Source organism: Nyctereutes procyonoides, unplaced genomic scaffold, assembly GCF_905146905.1.
Source record: "Nyctereutes procyonoides isolate TBG_1078 unplaced genomic scaffold, NYPRO_anot_genome, whole genome shotgun sequence".
Taxonomy (NCBI): domain Eukaryota; kingdom Metazoa; phylum Chordata; class Mammalia; order Carnivora; family Canidae; genus Nyctereutes; species Nyctereutes procyonoides.
Window position 1 is genome coordinate 5,931,298 of NW_026575151.1, and position 21,280 is coordinate 5,952,577.

Consider the following 21,280-nt stretch of genomic DNA (forward strand, 5'->3'; position numbering starts at 1 on the left):
AGGCCACATCTCTCTTTGGTTTCCAGCTTTTTAAATTTCTCCAAATTGGGGTAAATAGAGCAAACTTGTTTGGGGGTATTTTAATGTTGGGGAACTAGAAAGGGGTTCATTTGGTTCACCCAATCTTCAACACTGCTATATTAAAAACCTTTTTAACCCCATCAATGTCTTATTTCTTTCATTTTTAAAAAATGTTATTTATTTATTTGAGAGAACAAGAGATAGAGAGAAGGAGAGGGAGAAGCAGACTCCCCATGGAGCAGGGAGCCCAACAGGGAACTCGATCTCAGGATGTCAGGATCATGATCTGAACTAAAGGCAGATGCTTAACCAACTGAGACACCCAGATGCTCTATTCATGTCATTTCTTAATAACCATCTAAAGATTTCCACTTTACTGGGAGAGTTTTTTGACTCTGCCTTTCCCCATTTCCTTGTTAACTAATTTGTTATATTAGTCCCTGAAAGACCTATAAGAGGAAGCTGAGACAAATTTTATAAGGCTGCCTAGATATTTGCTTGCTTTTGCTCAGGGAAATCCCTTTAAAAAAAGATTATTTATTTATTCATAAGCAAGCAAGCAAGCAAGCAGAGAGAGAAAGAGGCAGAGAGAGAAGCAGGTTCCGTGCAGGGAGCCCCACCTGGGACTCCATCCTGGGATTCCAGGATCAGGCCCTGGGCTGAAGGTGGCGCTAAACCACTGAGCCACTCAGGCTACCAGTGAAATCCTATTCTTAAGGATTTGTAATGGAGGTTTCATTACTTAGGCATGATTGAATTATTGGCCATTGGTAATTAAACTTAAGCTCCAGCGCCTCTCACCTAAGAAGTCAGGAGTGGAGCTAAAAGTTCCAATCTAACCAAGGTCTGGTCTTTCAGGCAACTAGCTCCCATCCTTGCACTACCTAGCTCTCGCACCCTAAGAGTCACATTAGCAAAAAGATACTTCTATCACACTGGGAACTCCATGAGTTTTAGGAGCACTATTCCTGGATGCAGGGACAAAGACCAAATATATTTTTTATTATACCATTGCCATCCTGATGCATATGAAGTAGTATCTCATTGTGGTTTTGATTTATTTCCCTAATGATGGTTATCTTTTTATGTGCTTATTGGCCATCTGTGTATCTATTTGGAGAAATGTCTATTCAAGTTCTTTGTTCCTTTTTTAATTGAGTTGTACTGTTGTTGAACTGTAATATATATTACATTATATATATTATTATAATAGTATAATATATTATTATTAATATATAATTATAATTATATAATTATAATATAGCTATATAATATAGAATATTATATTATAAAATTATTATTTATATATATTATATATTATATGTATTATATATAATATGTATATATTCAGGATATTAATCTCTTATCAGATACTTGGTTTACAAATATTTCTCCAATTCTGTAGGCTGCCTTTTCACTCTCTTGATAGTATCCTTTGACAGACAAAGATTTTAATTTGGTGAAGTACAATTTGTATACTTTTTACTTTGGTGTCTGTGCCTTTGGTGTCATCTAAGACATCTTTGCTAAATCCAATGCCATTAAGGTTTTCCCCTGTTTTCCTCTAAGAATTCATAGTTTCAGGTCTAAATGTTGACATCTTTGATCCACTATGAGCTAATTGCTATCTGTAGTGTAGGAGGCGCCTATATTTATTCTTTTATATTTGTTGAAAACACTGTCCTTTCCCTAATGAACGATCTTGGCAACCTTGTTGAAAATTATTTGACTTTATTTCTGGTCTTTGGAACAGTGTTACATCTTATTTTTTAATACTTAAGATCATTACCATTCATAAAACAGAAATTAATTGAAAAACCTTTTCATAAACAGTAATTTTGCTTAAAAAAGGGGGGGCAAGATAATTTTAGGTAATAAACCCAAAATTCTATAAATCTGTTTTCAAGGTGTTACTCAGCCAAACATGGCTGCCACACAACAAAACCCAGAAATGTGCAATGCTAACTCGATTCAGTAGTCTGATATTTTTGCTGACTTTTAATCATTTAAGCTTTACCCAGTATTTGTGGGTGGAATATTGTCAAGCCCTGGTCATCCCACTCCCCTTACCATTGATATCAAATGACCCAACCCAGCGTGGCTTACATACCATTTAATGCCAGAACAATGCTTATCATCAGTGTATTCCTGGAATTACTGAGAGTCCTTAGTTTTCTAAAACTTAGCAAACCTTCAAGGAAACCCAAATCGCCCCACCCCGCCCCCACGGGATGGAACATCACTGAAGAGTTCTAGAAGAGACGATTTCTGACAGGGTACTAGTATTCTAGAAGTTTCAACGAGCAGAAGGCAGTATCATGCACTTTGAAACCATAAACACGGCACTTCTATTGTGCTATTGCAATGACACAAGCAACGCTTCTGTCCGCAGTGTTCGATCTTTACAATCTGCGTAAGTGCCGCGATCGCTCAGCAGCAGCGGGCCACCCAGACGCACAGGCGTCCCTACACCCAGCGGCCTTTAGGGCCAAGTCTGCACCTGCGCGGGCGCCGCTCTGGGGCTCACGCTTCGCCGCGCGGGAGGAACCCCAAGCGCCCGGCCCGGGTTACGCAGGACCCGCCTGGCCGCCGCCCCGCCCCCCGCCCCGCCCCACCAGCAGAGGGCGCCCACGCCCCCCCGGGCCCGCCCCCTCGGCGGCGGGCGCGGCGTCCTGTGCGCAGGCGCAGGCCCCGCCCCCCCGCTCGGCCCCGCCTCGCCGCCGCGACGCCGAAGGAGCCGGCCCGGCGTGCCCCGCCTCCGCCCCCTGGCCGGCGCAGCGCTCGCGGAAGCATGGAGGGCGAGAGCACGTCGGCGGTGCTGTCCGGCTTTGTGCTCGGCGCGCTCGCGTTCCAGCACCTCAACACCGACTCGGACACGGTGAGCCGAGGGGCGAGGCGGGCTCCGGCGTCGCCCCGGAAGAGGCCCGGCGCGCGCGCCCCCCCCAGCTGCCGTTGCCCGGGCCGCGCCCACGAGCCCGCCGACGGCAGCCCGCGCGCTCTCTGCCCTGGCGCTCCGCCCCCTGCGCCCCCTGCGCCCCCTGCGCCCCCTGCGCCCCCTGCGCCCCGCGCCGTCCTCGGTGTGCCCCCCCCGCCCACCCCCCCGCCCGCCTGGGCGGTCCCGGACGCGCTCTCCCTCCTCCTCCCCGCGGCGTTTAATTCCCCCCGACCGGAGGGTCCCGCTCGCCGCCGCTTCTCTCTTCCAGCAAGCAGTCCCCTTTTCTCTGGTGAAAGTTGGTTGTGGAAGGATGGCGAGTCCGCAGAGCGCTCTCCCAGCCGCGCCGGGAAGGGGGCCGGTGACCTTCCCGTTTCTGACGACCGGCGGTGGTTTTCCAGGACCGCCGGGCTTCGCGTGCGCGGCGGCGGCGGCGGCTGTGCGTGTCTGTGGAAGCGGCGCGCTAGGGAGCAGTCGTACAGGGTGCGTCCAGTCAGGGCCGCGTCCCGAACCTTAGTGGGCGAGAAAGTCTGACCTGGCAGAGCAGGTTGCTGACCCTGCTTGCAGTGGCACCAGATTGATGGAATTGTGAGGCCTCTGATGCATTCAGCTGTCATTGAAATACTTCGGTTTATCCTCGAGTATTAGTTACTCTTCTGCTTCTGCCAGGTTCAAAATCTCCGGGTGAAGTAGTATTGTAAGTACAGTACACGTCTTAAAAAAAAAAAAAAAAAAAGACTTTTGGGAAGTCAGAGAAATACTATAAAACTTTGAGCCTGAGAAGCAGTGTGTTCTATTTAAGTGCTTAGTACGCTAGTACAGTTTAGAAGATGCCATACCGAACAAAGCCTTCTAATTTCTGTTAGATGATTGTGCCCTTCACTTTACAAGGTCTGTTTTATCCAAAATTGCTTTTTGGCACCATCCTGATAAGGTTGGAATTGGTATCTTTCATGTCTACAATTTTATTTTATTTTTTTTTTTAAGATTTTATCTATTTATTCATGAGAGACACAGCGAGAGGCAGAGACACCGGCAGAGGGAGAAGCAGGCTCCACGCAGGGAGCCCGACGTGGGACTCGATCCCGGTCTCCAGGATCACGCCCTGGGCCGAAGGCGGCGCTAAACCGCTGAGCCACCCAGGGATCCCCCATGTCTACAATTTTAAATGACCTTGTAAAGTAACACGTAGCTAACAGCAGATATATGGCGATTTAAAATGTGGCGCTGTGGAAATTATTTTGGAATATCTTACTGCGAATATAAACAGAATGGATCCTTAGTCTCTGTAGCTTAAAATATTAGCCCTTGAGAAGTACCATGGAATTAGAAAGGCCCTTATTTCTTACATCTTTAAAAGGTGGTTTTCCGGATAGCTGTACTTGCATTGACCCTGCTTCCTTTCCCAGGGTTTGTCTAGAACACTGAACTATATAGAGTTCTGGATTTTTCCCCCTAGATTCCAGGAAAGACTCACATTATTGAAACATTCTGTTTGTGGTTTTTTTAACCACAACAGTTAAATGATGGTGGGTGGGGGGCAGCATTTTTAACTACTCATAAAGAAGTTAAAACCTTTATCGCCTCTTAAGCATATTGAGTCTTTAAATGTGCCAAGTAAAATATTTGAAAAATCTGAAATTCAAAGACCTCATTACTGTTGTGGCAAATGTCTGCATTTTTAAAACAAACAGGGCTCAACAGCTCCCCTTTTAGAAATCAGACTGAATTCCAGATGTTTAATATTTTGTACGATTTTTTATCTAAAAACGCTAATCATTGTGTTACTTAATAGCTCAGAAGCATCTACTGGCTGCTAGAAGAAGCACATGCCAGTAATCCAGAGTCCTAGTCCCAGAGACTAGTTACTTGGGATGTCCCGTTATTGGCGCTACTCCTATTTATGATTTCATTACTCAGAAAAGAGAGACTTCTCTGTTCAAGGCAAACTGCTCTGCTCCTCCTTCTTCAAACATTGTATGCTCATTCCTGGCTTTAAGCCTTTAGTGTTACAGGTGTGGTAAAATCATGGTATTTACAATCTCTTCTCATTTTATTATTTTATTTGCAGTCTCTCTACTGTTCATGTTTCCCAATTACACTGGAAGTGCACCTGGTCTTTTACATACCTGGAGCTGTAGCACACACTTTGTATACATTGTGAAACACTTGGGAAGTATTGGTTAGTTAAGTGAGTAGTAAGTCAATCACGGTATTCTATATACTGCTTATTTTTATCCTTATAGGAAGGTTTTCTTCTTGGGGAAGTGAAAGGTGAAGCCAAGAATAGTATTACTGATTCCCAAATGGATGATGTTGAAGTTATTTATACAATTGGTGAGTCATTTATTTCTGTGTCTCTTACATTTGGTAGTTTATGCTGAATGGGATCAGCATAAATTATTTTTTAAGTTGCTTTAAAAAATAAATAAAACATTTTAAAGCAGATTTTACTGCATTCATTTCTCAATGAAAATTATGGCTGTGGGCTGCTGAAGCAAGAGTGTGGGACATAGGATGCAAATAAGACTACTGTGGGGAAACAAGGATGGAGTAGCTCCTGCTCATATTTAAGTGTCAGGAAGATGGCCCAGCAAAAGGAGAAGGAACCAGCAAGCAAGACAAAAATAAATAAATAAACAAACAAACAATTCAGACAAAAACATTGAATGCTGCGGAAAAGTTGGAAGAGGAGAAATGAAAAAAAAAATGGTGATTAGATCACTGAAAACCCTAAGTAACTTGTGAATTGTAATGAGGGAAAGGCCAGCCTACAGAGGGGTTGAGGAGAGGGCCCTGAAGCACCTGCAGCAGATGGTAGCTATTCTCTCAGGAAGAAAGGGAAAGGAGAGCTTTAAAATGTATAGGGGGTTTTCTGATTATCTAACATATAATTTTTTCTAAGCATATTTTGAAAAACAATATTGGTGGTGTGCTATATAAAAAAAGTGGCATCATGACATCAGGTTGTGTCATGACCACTTCCCCATGTTAGACAATCCTGTCATTTTTTATGAATGCATTGTATTCTTTAGTGATTTCAGCAGTCCTTTAAATTATAATCAGTTGTTTACAGTTTTTCATTGTCCTAAGTTACACTACAGTGAACATCCTTATACATTTTCTACATTTGTTATACATAGATTCCTGGGGTTGGTATTATGGTGCCAAAAGGTATGAGCATTTTTAAGGTTCTTGATTAGTATTAGCAAATTGCTTTCCAGAAAGATTGTATCAGTTTATATTCCTGTATGTCATTTTTTGTTTGCCACTTTAAAAGGTTAAAAATGGAAGCATATGTGTAAATTTACGTATGTATATAAATGTATATTTATGTAAATACAGAAATTCAGTCTCATTAGACTCTTCTGTGGCAACCACTGTTTTATAATATTTTTTTGCTCATTAACAAAACATAAGTATATAAGTGTGTATATATTTTTACTTACACAAATGGGATTATACTATTCCCATTGGATAAATAGTTCCAAGATAAATATCTCTATGGATACTGTTCTGTTAGGACAGAATAGTATCATTGTGTATAGCCTGCCCTTCTTTCTAATGGCTCTATATTCCCACTGTATCTACGTTCCATCACTTATGTAATCGGCTATGAATGACTTGTTGTTAATACAAACAATATAATGATAAACAGTTTGCCTTGAGTCTATTGGAAAGTCAAATTCCTTGTAGACCATTGTCTTTGGAAAAGTCATGCTATCTAAAGACTCCACAATATGTAAAAGTGCCTAGGTCCCCATACTGTTCCCACCACTAGGTATTATATTACCAATCTTTTAATCTTTGCCAGTTTGATGAGTGAAAAGAAGTAATTTTAATTTGTATTTCTTAATTACAGACGAGGTTATGTGTTTATTACTTTGGGGGCAAGGACAGGTCTATATTGCACGCTTTGTATTTCTGCTGAAATATTTTGGTTATTCTTACTGATTTGTAATACCATGTTACAGCTTAAGGTAGTTGGCCTTTTGTCATGTGTTATCCATGTTTCTATAGTTTGTGATTTTACTTTGTTATTATATATTTTTTTTCTGTTCAGACACAGCTTTATTTTTTAGATTTATTTATTTGAGGGAGGGAGAGAAAGTCTTAAGAAGCAGGCTCTGCACTCAGGTTGGAACTGACATGGGGCTCAAATCTCAGGACCCTGAGATCATGACCTGAGCTGAAACCAAGAGTCTGGTGTGCTTAACCAACTGTGGCACCTAGTCGCCCCCAGACACAAGCTTTAGAAACCAACTCATGGTGCATATTTTCCCTCTAGCTGTAATTGGCATGCCACCCAGGGTAATCAAACATATTTTGAGGAGTTTAATTAAGTAGCCATTTATTGAGCAACTCCATTATGCTGTGAACAGTGCTAAGCTTCAAGGTATTAGGCAAGTGCTGTAGGAACATGTAAGTATTTGCTCAGATTATTTTAAAATGTTGGATCATTAACGAGTAAAATCCAAGATCTACAAATTACTATACTGCTTTGGTTAATGAGGTTTTCATCATTTTTTTATTTTCCCTTATCTATACCAGTGTATATTTGGCCAGTTATCAGTAACAAAGACTGTTTCTGTCAGTTTTGTTTTGTCCTCCACACAGGGATTTATCAGGGTAACATACATTTGCTAGAAGAAAAATGTCTAAAGAAAATGATCACTTTTCCTTTTTTAAATAGAATTATTTTTATTAATATACACATAAAGTTATTGAAATGATGATTTCATGATTTCATTCTCTCTAAAGATGGCACTTGCAGGTACAAACCTGTAGAGGTATCTCCAGCCTTCAGATGTTTACTTGAAGAGATTATTCAACAGTTTTGATAATGGGTTTCCTCATCTAGCTGAAGATTCACAGATTCTCTGTAATCAAACTAATGTCTTTGATTTAAGTGACTAAAAAAATTTCTAGTAATCTGGCTAGGATCTGACCAAGGAAGAGACACATAAATAGAACATGTCACAGGAACTATCTCAAATAGATGATTGTTGTTGCAGTGATCCAGAAAACTATGTCTGGTAAATTTGTTTTTTGACACAAGGGACACTTAAAAGTGGGAAGCCTAGAAGAACTTGTATTGTCTTTGTTGTTGTTTTTAAAGTAATCTCTTCACCCAGTGTGGTGCTCAGATTCACAACCCTGAGATTAAGAGTCACCTGCTCTGCTAACCGAGCCAGCCAAGTGCTCCAGAACTTCTATTCTCTTGATAAGTTTCTGTGTTACCAGATGTGGATGTTTCACTCCTGTTTTTCCTTGAATAATTTTGAAAGATCTGAAAGTTTGGAATGATCGAGGGGACACCATATTTATCTTGATGCTTTTTACAAGATTTATAATGGTGTCTTATGCAATAGAATTTAATCTTCATTGCACAGCATCTGCAGCTACCAGTATTTAGATGTATTTTTATTAACAAGAATAAAACTTACTTCCTAAAAGATACCATTTTTTTTATTCTTAGTCTATAGTTAATATTGACAAATCCTTTATGAAGGAACTACTTGGAATAACAAAAGATAATCCCTTTAACAGCTGTTGTTGTCAATGAGTAAAACTAGAGCATAACCTTTTTTAGAATTCAATGAAAATATACCAACTTTGAATTGATCTCTTGTGTTGCTGTTCATTATTATTAAACCTGTTTAGAGGGAATGTAGTGTTCTAGTTAAGCGTGAGACACTGGGTTTGAGTTTTGGTTCCACCATTCTTTCCGCCTATTACCGCATCTTTAAAACAGAAGAAGGAAATGATAAAACATCTGTCTCATAGGTTTGTTGTAAGGATTAAATGAGATCATGTTAAAGTACTTCTTTGAAGCTATGTGCTATTTATATATGAAGTGCTCAATATATACTATTTAAATGATAATTAATGTAATCATAGCACAACATTCCTTTTTTCCAGACATCCAGAAATATATTCCATGCTATCAGCTTTTCAGGTAAGTAGTAAGAGGCAGTAAATGATCCATTAAGAAAATTACTGTCTGTAAATGAAGTAGTTTTTAAAACAAATACCTTAATTATCCTTTTTACATAGTGCTACTGATAAAAAATAAAAGACTTTTAAAGGAAAATACCTGAAAAGTCACTTGTTCATTTCAACTCTAATAGTTCTTTCTCTGTATTTATATGCTTGCTTTAGCTGTTCTCCACACACTCTCTCAGGTACCAGTTTACCTAGAAGATTGCTTTTCTCACACCCAGCACCTCATCGCATATTATAAATTCAGTGACACATTCTCATACATCAACAGCAGCCCTCTTTCTACTCTTTTATTTGGCTTATTTCATCATTTGTCTTCTCACTTATCACATATTTATTAATCTTTTGTCTGTTATTTGATTAGGTTCTTTATCCAGCCTGCTTCCTGTTGCCTTCCTATGGTGAAAATTTGTGTTTTTAGTCCTACAGATAGTAATAGTCCTAATAGGCTATGATATTTTTAAAAACTTTTCACTGAGGTATAACATACATACAGAAAAGTACACACATAAATGAATTTTCATAAACACTTGTAACCATAATATGTAGTTTTGATGAAATAGCTTTGATTTCTATAAAACGTATTTGAAAAATCAGCATTACTATCTTATAGTCACACTGTATGTACACATTGCTAAGGTTGTGTAAGAATTGCAGTGGAGCATGTGGTAAAGGTGAAAAAGATCTGTGGTAAGAGATGACAGAAATGAAGACTTTGGTCTTAAACTGCTATACCAGAAAGAGATGAGCTTGGGATAGTGTTTTACATACAGTGGACATACAAAAATATTTGTTGAATGAGGGGTTCTTGGTGGAGACTCATAAAAAGTACTTCCTTGGGGTACTCTGGACCAGCAAAAGAATAGGAAGGAAGAGTGAAAAAAAAAAGTGATTCAATATTTACTGGCAACTGCCTTAAATAACTATGCCAACTTAATAAAATCTTAGAATGGAGGAAGCCTATCTGATTCTCAGCCTTTTAGCTTTACAAGATAAAGGGGAGGGGAGGCATAAGGAGAACCACCTGAGAAGGCTGTCATTCAGCAAAGTTCATGATATAACCAATGCCACAGAGCTGGTTAATGGTAGGGCAAAAACTAGAAGAATGAGGATTTCTTCAGTTCTAATCCAACAGCATACCATGGTGTTTCTTTCTCGTTTTAAATAATAACAGGTAAACATGTTAAAGCCTTTTGATACATACTTCTTGGAGTCCCAGTTGGATAAGCTTTAATACCCACTTTTTATGTACCAATACAGAGCATGGCAAAGTATGGCCCATTTTTATAGGGCCGTCTATGAATAGTTAACATTTTTTAAAAAATATTTTATTTATTCATAAGAGACACAGAGGCAGAGACATAGGCAAAGGGAGAAGCAGGCTCCCCACAAGGAGCCCGATGTGGGACTCGATCCCAGATCCCGGGATCAGGACCTGAGCCAAAGGCAGACGCTCAACTGCTGAGCCACCCAGGCATCCCGAATAGTTAACATTTTTTAAGGGTTGTTCAAAAAACAAAAAGAAAAGAGGAATATGCAGCAGAGACTGTGTTCAGCAAAGCCTAAAATTTACTATCTGGCCCTTTAGAGAAAAGTTTGCCAGCCCTGCTTTAATAACATTGCTTCTCAGTTTTCCACTGAAAAACACTGAATCACTTATCAAGAATCTAAAGGATAAACACCTGGAAAACAGTCCACTAAAACTAAACTTAGTCACTTAAAAAATTATGCATGAATTCTTCACAATATATATTTCTATATAAAAATGCCCCCATCCCAGGAACTTAACATAAAATCAGTACTTGCACAGAATGTGTACACTGTTATCCTATTATTTCTTGGTGTATTGCCTTATGTCTCAGTTTGAGAAGTGGGAAGTGGATCATGCTAGATAAATACAGGAATAAACTCTTGTATTCAGAGTATTCATGTTAGAATAAGTAGGTAAAGTGGAGGGATATGTTTGATCAGTTGAAATCCCCTTTGGGTAGGTGGAGCACTTCATTTTGCCTATTTTCTCATTAAAATTTTTTGATGGAAAATTTTTAATGTCTTTGTAAGTTTAAAAAAATCGCTTATTAGGATATATTTTTTTCAGTTTGACATAACTAAAATTTTCTGAACACATTAGAACTGCCAGTAAAAGCCTATTATGGTGAATATTCTTTATAAAGGATTTTGCATAACATATTTCACCATCATAGAAAAGAATATTGTTGATCACAGTGAATGTGAAAGGGAGGAAAACATTATCTGCAATCCCTGTTATTGGAGAGGGAAGAAAGCTGGAATAAACACTTTAGAAAATTTTAGAATTATCTTTCAATTCTCCCTACATCTTTGACTTTCCAACAGAACAAAGACCACAAAACTAAATCAGTATCTAAACCGATTGCTCCCCTCCCTCAGCCCCAAAGACAACTAACTCCTAAAGCACTTTTCAACTTGATAGAAGTAATAAAGCTTTTGGAATTTGCAGTGAATAAACTGTCTTTTTGTTGTTGTGCTTCATTACTCATACATTCTTTTGTATGTATCAACAGTGTAAAAAAAAAAGTTTTAAGTAAATTGTGAATGAACTGTGAACTGGCTATGCAGACTTTAAAACTTCTTATATTTAATGGGTAGTTTGTTTTAAGTTTAATGTGATGCCCAGACTTCTTGAAGTTTCTCCACTCCTTTTCCTTTCTTGTTGCTTATGGGCCTTATATTTCTACCATTTTAAGTTTGTTAATTTGAGAACTTTCTCTTTTAATATTTTTAGAACTTCATCTGACTAGCAAGTGGATATATGGATTTTGGTTTGGTAAGGGGTAACTAAAATTAAAAGTGCCAATAAGATCATATTTTTAGCCAATTTGAAATCCTTTTATTTTGGCTTTTACAGCTTTTATAACTCTTCTGGTGAACTAAATGAGCAAGCACTGAGGAAAATACTGTCGAGTGTCAAAAAGGTATTCCCTGACTTAACCTTTTGTTTTTTGTTTTTTTTTTTTTAATTTTTATTTATTTATGATAGTTACACAGAGAGAGAGAGAGAGGCAGAGACACAGGCAGAGGGAGAAGCAGGCTCCATGCACCGGGAGCCCGATGTGGGATTCGATCCCGGGTTTCCAGGATCGCGCCCTGGGCCAAAGGCAGGCGCCAAACCGCCGCGCCACCCAGGGATCCCAACCTTTTGTTTTTTTGTTTGTTTGGTATTTATTATTTTCAGCTCCTAAAAATGTATAATACTTTAACAACTTTGAAGCAGCATTTGTCTTCACAGTGTCCTTTAAAGCAGGTGAGGAAAGGCTTGTTCTTTCCAGAAATCCAAAGTTTTGCCCTGAGAGCAAAACTAGTGATTTAAAGTATTGATTTTGTTCTCATCCTCAGCTATTCTAATTAGCATCAATCTTTTCCTCTTCTGCATCCCTACCATATCCTTTGCTAGTATCATTGATCCTAGGACTTAATTCATTACTCTTTTTTTACATGGCTACAGTTACTAGCACTTAGCTACATAGAACCCTCCACAGCATTTTGGTGTTTATTTAAGACTTGTTGAGTGATCAACAAGTATTTTGTATTTTCCAAACACAATATGGGGAGGGGGGGTACTTAAAACATTTTGATCTCTGAATTGAGAATAAAAGTAGATTCAGTAAAAGAAGTTTTCTTTTCTTTTTTTAAGATTGTATTTATTTATTCATGAGAGAGAGAGAGAGGAAGAGACACAGGCAGAGAGAGAGCAGGCTCCATGCAGGGAGCCCTGGCCCAGGACTCCAGGATCACACCCTGGGTGGAAGGCAGAAGCTCAACCGTTGAGCCACCCAGGCATCCTGTAAAAGAAGTTTCTTTCAAAAAACATCCTTTGATGAAAATGCTTTGGGCTTTCCCCCCAATTGTATTTGGTTATTTAAAATGTACTTCTAGGGGCAGCCCCGGTGGCTCAGTGGTTTAGTGCCAGCCTTCAGTTCAGGGCGTGAGCCTGGGGACCTGGGATCAAGTCCCACATCGGGCTCCCTGCATGGAGCCTGCTTCTCCCTCTGCCTGTGTCTCTCTCTGTGTGTGTCTCATGAATAAATAAATAAAATCTTTAAAAAATAAAAAAAATAAAATGTACTTCTAAAACCTGTTTAGTTTTAAAAAGAGAATCCAGTGTTCCTGGGTAGTTCAGATGGTTAAGTGTCTGCTTCTTCTAGGTCATGATCCTAGGCTCCTGGGATCGAGCCCCATATTGAGAAGGGAGCCTGCTTCTCCCTTTCCCTCTGCCTCTCCCCCTTGATCATGTTCTGTCTCTGTCTCAAATAAATAAAATCTTTTAAGAAGTCCTTTTAATTTCCTCTGTTAAAAGTTGCTGAAGTTGTCATACACATCTCTAAGCAAAGTGGTTGCTTTTATAATTATTTAATTCTTGGTGAATGAGATTTATTTTTCCAGTTTAAAAAAAAAAAGTTTAGGGGGATCCCTGGGTGGCTCAGGGGTTTAACGCCTGCCTTTGGCCCAGGGCATGATCCTGGAGTCCTGGGATCTAGTCCTGTATATCGGGCTCCCTGCATGGAGCCTGCTTCTCCCTCTGCCTGTGTCTCTGCCTCTCTCTCTCTCTCTCTCTCTCTCTCTCTGTGTGTGTCTCTCATGAATAAATAAATAAAATCTCAAAAAAAGAAAAGTTTAATACTAAGAAGTTTGTTCAGATGTTAACAGTTTATAAAACCATTTCATATGATCTTACTCAATTTTGAAACCAACTCTGTTGGATAGGTGATAGCAGTTAAAAGTTGTTGGATTCAGTTTACTTATTTAGCAGACCAAGTACCCAAACAGGAAGTTAACTTGTTTTCATTGACATTTTCTCTATTTAAAGATTTGACTAAAGACTAAGATTTTAAGATTTTTATTTATTTGGCGGAGCTAGAGAGCATAAGCAGGAGGAGCTGTGGAGGGAGAGAAAGAAAAGGCTCTCTCTTGGATTGTGGGGCTCAATCCCAGGACCCTGGGATCATGACCAGAGCTGAAGGCAGATGCTTAACTGACTGAACCACTCAGGTGCCCCTAAAGACTAAGATTATAAAAGAGCAAAAATAACCATAAAGAAACTAGAGGAATTTGGAATTTTTTTTTCTCATGTATACTGAGTAAAATCGTAGCCCTGTAACTGAATGGAAAGTAATCTGACTGTAAGTCAGTTTGCCTACTTTATAAAAGTAAAGTGTTAGGGGTACCTGGGTGGCTTAGTTGGTTGGGCATCTGCCTTTGGCTGGGGTCATGACCTTGGGGTCCTGGGATCAAACCCTGCTCTGTTGGGTTCCCTGCCCAGTAGGGAGTCTGCTTCTCTCCTCCATCTGTTCCTTCGCCAGCTCATGCTCACTCTCTCTTGTTCTCTCTCAAATAAAATCTTTAAAGTAAAATTTAAAAAAATAAAGCGTATACTTAAGTTTGCACTTTGTTTACATATGTCCTAAATCTTGCTAAATTTAAGAAAGCCATTTTTAAGGCTGTCAACTTTATTGCTTAATTATGATAGTAAGACACATAATAATTGTAACCATTAAGGTATACACCTGATATTTTTCTGTATTTTCTCTCAGGCTGTGGTTGGTTGGTACAAATTCCGACGTCATTCAGACCAGATCATGACATTTAGAGAGAGACTGCTTCACAAAAACTTACAGAAGCATCTTTCAAGCCAGGAACTTGTTTTTCTACTGCTAACACCAAGCATAATAACAGAAAGCTACTCTACTCATCGGCTGGAGCATGCCCTATATAAACCTCAAAAGGGGTAAGTGTTGGCCAGTCACTGGCTATTTTCAGTTAATAAAAAAATATACCCTAAAAAAAATAATAAAATAAAAATAAAAAAGTATACCCAATGTTTTTTTTTTTTTTTTTAAGATTTTATTTATTTATTCATAGAGATGCAGAGAGAGAGAGGCAGAGACACAGGCAGAGGGAGAAGCAGGCTCCATGCAGAGAGCCTGACGTGGGACTTGATCCAGGGTCTCCAGGATCACGCCCTGGGCTGCAGGTGGTGCTAAACTGCTGCGCCACTGGGGCTGCCCTACCCAATGTTTTCATTTACTTTTTGCCTCTTATCAAATATTTTCAAATATTTTTGCATTACATTATAACAATAACCCTCTGAAGTTGGACTACCATATTTCTTTATAGATGGAAAAATGAAGGTTAGATAAAGAAATTAGAAGCCCAGTATGGAATGGGTTTCTTTGTTTTAGGCACTGAGGATTTGTTATTATTTACCATAAGATGGAAAAAATAGGTATACGTTAGATACTGGTTGCTAAAAGACATAGTATGGAACTAAGCCTTGGTATTTGAGCAGGTTTTCTCTAACCTCTGCAAGGAAGCAAGGTCGTTCTTGCTGACCCACAAAAATGAGTTAGCCACTCCCCCCCCCCCAGATTATATAAATAACATTCTCATGGAATATGAGGATTAAGTAAAAGAGTACCAACTAAAATTAGTTTTATTATTCATGGAAGACAGAATAAATCTCAACAATACTGCCTATTTTTACATGTTAAAATAGCCATTAAAGTACTATTTTCACACAACTATCTTAAGGCTGTGCACATTTCACCACTTTTAAAAGGCATTTGCCTCAAGTCAGTAAGTTTTATCTTGAGTAAGTAGTATAGCATGGGGTTTTTTTTGTTTTATGATCTTGTAGGGGATCTGTACATAATATATATAAGTATATATGCATTTATAATAGGTGGATAGTAATATTTCACTTTATTCTAAGTTTATACTTCTAAATTTTATTTCTTCAGGCTTTTTCATAGGATACCTTTAGTGGTGGCCAATCTGGGCATGTCCGAACAACTGGGTTATAAGACTATATCAGGTTCCTGTGAGTCTACTGGTTTTAGCCGAGCAGTAAAAACACATAGGTGAGATTCTTCAACTGCTTCCCCTAAATTTACTCCTATTTGTTTTTTAACATTAATTTTTTATTACATAGAATAAAAATGAAAGGAAAACTAATGACCATCTTCCTCAAGTAAACCAGAGTTTTTTTCCTTTCTCCACATTTCCTTCCAACACTTGTACATTTATAATATACAAAAAAAGGGAAGGGGGGTTGTTGCGTAGCCTGTGTGTGTCAGCATGTGTGTTCTAAGAATAGTAGCTAGTCTCAAAATAATTTTCTAAGGCAGCAATTTAGATTATAAAAAGGCATGAAATTAGACTGAATATTAAGTAATGACAGAATATGAGGCTTTATTCATAGGCTGTTAAGCTATAACTTTGTGTTTATTAAGGGAATAGTTAATATCAGAAATAACACTGGTAGTATAGAGGGCTTACTAGAGTGGAAATTTAGAATAAAGGACTAGATTTTTATTTATTTTTGTGTTCCATAAAGATTAACAGTTTTATAGAAATTGAATACCACATTTCATTGATTCTGAGGTGCAGTTTTACATTTATCTCAAATTGGATATTTTACAAACTATGCCTTCACCTTTTTTTTCTTTTTGGTATATAAAATAATGTTCCCACTTTGAATCAGTGATGACTTAAATTCATTTAAATATTTTAAAAATTGACTGGTCCCCATTGCCAAGAAAGAACCCCCCCCCCCCACTTCAGTATTTATTTTTACTTAACCTCTTTTGAGTCCTGGCAATAGTACTTAAGAGGCTTCAAAGTCTGCTAATGTAAAGACGTACGAACTAAGTTTTCTAATTGGCTTTGCTGTGAACAAGGAGGTTGACAAAATATGATCCCTACAAAACCAGTATAAAAAGAATCTTTTGCTCAACTACAAATAAGTTTTTCATTGTTGCATTAAAATTAGTTCTATATATTTGCCTGACAAAATGGTAATTTTTACAGCTCTGAATTTTTTACAGAAGATGGATCTTTAAAGGAGGTACATAAAATAAATGAAATGTATGCTTCTTTACAAGAGGAATTAAAGGTAAGTTAACATTCAAACACTTAAAGACTACTTCTAGAGTTCATATCAAATTGATAACTGAAATCTTTTAGAGACAACTTGACATTTATTTGGATTTATATTTTTGTAACAGTTTAGGTTCAGTAACAAAGACCTCAATCTCAGTGGCCTACAAAAACAAAAGTTGTTTCACTAACAATATACCTTGGCTGTAGTTTTGCTCCTGGTATAAGTGCCATCTTCATTCTAGGTTCCAGACTGAAGGAGCAGCCCTCATGTGGGATGTGGTCTTCTCATGACAATAGAAACAAGCAAAAAAGCTGGTAGAAATTCACAACAGCTTTCAAAACTTCTGCTCAGAGCTGGCATGTTATTTCCACTCACATTTCATTGGCCAGATTATATATCCCCATTTCGTGGTGGTAGTCAAGGATATATAATCCTTTTACAGGATAAAAAGGGAAGTAGTATTTGAGAACAAAACAATCTACCACAGTACTAAATTCTATCTCATTGTATCAGTTGAGAAGTAGACCTCAAGATGGGATTAGATATGTAAGAGATTTATTAGGCCTGAGAAGGATAAAGGGGGAGGAGCAAGAGCAGGCAGGGAGACTTGTAATGCTGAGTCTGACACCTGAGAAAGGAGAGAGTAAGGGAGGACAGGAGGTTAGAGAGAACTTTAGACTGCAGGGCTAGAGAGGTCTCAGCCAGTCTGATGGGAGTCTTAGCAAAGTGGTCCTACAGGGATGGATTTGTACCTAATACTCCTATTGGTTAAGAGCAGCCTAGGAGAAGTGTGGCTTTAGTGGTGGGCCCAAAAGTATGGTCGCTGGTACTGTTACTCAACTACTCAGATTTCCATTTAGAGATAGTATATTCCATGGCCACCATACTCATGGATATAGTACATGAAGATAATAAGTTAATACATTTTACACTACTAATATTGCACACTATTTTTTAATGTGAATAATACAGGAATCTTAGAGAAACATCCAGAATCCCATTGCTGTAACATAACTATTTTCACTTTGCCACATTTTCTAGTTTTTTCCAAATACATACATGCTTTTACATAGTTGACAGTGATGAGGACTTACAAACTTGTGTCATGATTTTTATTTTATGTCATTAAGCATTTTTCATTTTAAAAGCATTAAGCATTTTTGCTATATATTCTCCAGGATCACGCCCTGGGCCGAAGGCAGGCGCTAAACCGCTGAGCCCACCCAGGGATCCCCATATTCTGTAGTTATTTTTAATGGCAGTATATTTCATATAGCAATATATTAGAACTCCTATCTCAAAACTACTAACTTGGGCTAAAATAGGGAATGTAAAGGTATGTTACAGAAACTGTAGGCAGAAAGCAGCTGAGCTTCAGGAAAGAATTAGAACCAGGAGCCTGAATGCCATCAGAACTTACTTTTTCCCTTTTTGTCTATACATCGGTTTCCTTCATAGTCTGTACAGATGTTTGTTTATTCCTTAGCCAGCCAGAGGACCGCATTGAGATCTATTCAGAAGGTATTAGGATTTGCCAGCTGGCTATGAGGTAGCTCTGCTTGGGTCAGTTAGGGTGAAAGCTGGTCAAGGAGTTACTGGTGAACTTTTATGGCGTGGTAGACAAAATGGTGAGAAGTAGGCTGGGCAGATATCCTAAAATGTATCCATTTTAAAGCTAAGTGTGGAATAAAAAACTAACATTTTAAAACTAGATGTAACAACCTATTACCCAGTGATTAGAAATTAGTTACTTTTGATTTGGTATACTTAGAAACATTATCTTATATAAATTTATATTATTTACTTTAAAATATATTCCCAAATGAAATCAGAGTATTTAATTAGTTTTTAAAATTGATGACATGTAAGGCCAGCCTGCTTTTCAAAAGTAGTTTCTTTTATACTAATTAAAAGTCTTTAATAGTTTTCTTTCATAACAAAACATAGTTACTTTTCTTTATTGTCAGTTTCTTAAATGTTTGCAGTAAATATGCATCTCTCAAAATACTGTTATTTTTTTTCTTTCAAAATAACAAGGTTTTTTTTTTGGTTTTTATTTGTGTATTAAGCAGATAACTTGTATAATAAAGCTGTGTATAAATGGGAAGTTAATACATCTGGAAAGCATTTTATAAATATAAAGCACCATATAAGTGCTTGTTAAGTTCTTTCAGAAAATAGCAAAACAAAATAAAATATTTATAAGGGGCCAGTAAGGGGCACCTGGGTGGCTCAGTTGGTTGACAATTTGACTGTTGGTTTCAGCTCAGGTAATGATCTCATGGTTGTGGGATTGAGCCCCAAGTCAGGCTCCATGCTCAGTGTGGAGTCTGCTTCAGATTCTCTCTCCCTCCCACTCTGCCCTTACTTGTGTGCTCTCTTTAAAAAGGAAAAAAAAAAAAAAAGATCTTGAAAAAATATATATATATAAAGGCTAACAATACTTGAGACTGTGTCCACAAAGGATTTTCTATAATTTGTGAACCAAGTTGATTCCTACACAACTTGGAATTTTATCTATGCCCTTAATTTCATTTTGCAGAGTATATGCAAGAAAGTAGAATACAGTGAGCAAGCAGTAGAGAAACTACTAAAGGATGTAACCAGATTGAAACGGGAAATTAAAAAAAGAAAACAGGCACAAACCCAAGCAGCACGTAAGTAAAAAGTACACATCACTACCTTTTGTGCTTTAAAAGAAATTCTCACTGATGTGAACTATGGATGAGCTGGCTACAGTAACTGATGAACTTATCAACCTTAGGGTTAAAAATAGTAGTTTTATTAATACTTTTAAATCTTGTTAACAAAGAACTTGGTATTACTGTAGCTTTACTATATTGTTGATATTAAAAAATACAACTTAAATTTTCTTTTAGAATATAGTGGCATGGAAATTAGAATTTGAGATTATGCATACCACTTTTCTCAATTTAGAGGATTTGATATAACTGTTCAGTTGAAGTCTTTTTGACATTACCAACAAATAATACAAAAGCTTTGTAGAACAAATATTATTTTGAATTGTCTTATTTTGTTTAGGTGAGAACATCGAAAAAGACCCTCAGGAGAACATTTTTCTTTGTCAAGCTTTACGGACCTTTTTTCCAGATCAAGAATTTCTTCATTCATGTGTTATCTCCTTGAAAAACAGGCATATCTCTAAAAGTAGCTGCACTGCCAACCACCAGCTCAATGTGATAGACAACCTGACCTTAATGGTAGAATACACTGATGTTCCTGAAGCTAGCCCAGCTAGCGGCACACCACAGATGCTTAAACGTAAAGCTTTAGATACCGATGATGGATGGCAATTGAAGAAGTCACGGCTGTTAGAGATACAAAACAAACCATCTAAAACAGATCCTGATAGTAGTAATCAAGAAAAAGCATCCACAATGAGCAGCCCGGAAACAGATGAAGACATTGAAAAAATGAAGGGTTCTGGTGAATATCCACAGTCTCCTACATTTTGATCCTTTTAGGTCAAAAGGAGATTTTTAATTAGCTGAAGGGTAAAGCCATTTATATTGTTTTTACCAAATCCAGGTATTTGCAGAAATACATACATTCTAGTGCATTTATTTCTTAAAGTACTTTATTTTAAAACCATAACCTTTTTGCCCCCCCCCCTTTTAAAGATTTTAAGTAATTCCTCCACCCAACATGGGGCTTAAACCCACAACCCCAAGAGCAAGTCACACATTCCACCAACTGAACCAGCCAGGTGCCCCCTGCCCCCTTTTATGAAACTCTTGAGGGAAAAGCTTAAGTGATATTCTTTTAAACTTCTATAGCATTCTTTTTTTTTTTTAAGATATTTTTTTAATTTTTTTTTTTTTACTTATTTATGATAGTCACACACAGAGAGAGAGAGGGAGAGGCAGAGACAAAGGCAGAAGGAGAAGCAGGCTTCCCGCAAGGAGCCCAATGTGAGACTCAATCCCAGATCCCAGGATCACGCCCTGAGCCAAAGACAAGACGCTCAACCACTGGGCCACCCAGGCGTCCCACTTCTATAGCATTCTTTAGGATTGGAAAAGACTAGCCTTATTTTCATGATAGGAAAAGAAAAAAAAGATGTCTAAGGTAATATGAAGTGTATTTCATTTTTAAGTCATAATTCCTGCTCTTTAGGTTATAAATGGCTGGGGTTGCCAGATAAAATACCGGAAAACATGCAATATTAGGCATTAAAAACTTACTCATTGTTTAAGTGAATAACTGAATTTGAATTCAAATTATGGCAAAACTATAATGCAGCAGCACAAATACCTCTCCCTAGTCTAGAGTCCTCTACACAAAATTCAGTGAATCCAGAATTTGAGTACAGAACAAGCCTGGTAATGCAGTGTGTCTGAGATCAGCAGCTGGTCAAGTAGCTGAAAAGGCCAGTTCAAGTAGGG

At 38.1% G+C, this 21,280-nt stretch overlaps 1 protein-coding gene across 5 annotated transcripts; it reads left to right on the top strand.

Annotated features, from left to right (window-relative positions):
- Nucleotides 1–2,758: 2,758 nt before the first annotated feature.
- Nucleotides 2,759–20,454, top strand: ABRAXAS1 (abraxas 1, BRCA1 A complex subunit). 5 transcript variants are annotated; one of them, XM_055313073.1, is made up of 10 exons: nucleotides 2,840–2,899; nucleotides 3,355–3,436; nucleotides 5,200–5,290; nucleotides 8,876–8,912; nucleotides 11,844–11,910; nucleotides 14,527–14,720; nucleotides 15,733–15,852; nucleotides 16,802–16,886; nucleotides 19,417–19,531; nucleotides 19,917–20,454. In XM_055313073.1, the coding sequence occupies exons 3-10, from the start codon at nucleotides 5,260–5,262 to the stop codon at nucleotides 20,348–20,350; spliced, it is 1,083 nt and encodes a 360-aa protein (XP_055169048.1). In that variant the 5' UTR covers nucleotides 2,840–2,899; nucleotides 3,355–3,436; nucleotides 5,200–5,259; the 3' UTR covers nucleotides 20,351–20,454. The 5 variants fall into 5 exon arrangements, with proteins under 5 accessions (XP_055169046.1, XP_055169050.1, XP_055169048.1 ...); XM_055313071.1 differs by lacking the exon at nucleotides 3,355–3,436 and having other exon boundaries at nucleotides 2,759–2,899; XM_055313072.1 differs by lacking the exon at nucleotides 2,840–2,899 and having other exon boundaries at nucleotides 3,108–3,436.
- Nucleotides 20,455–21,280: the final 826 nt, after the last annotated feature.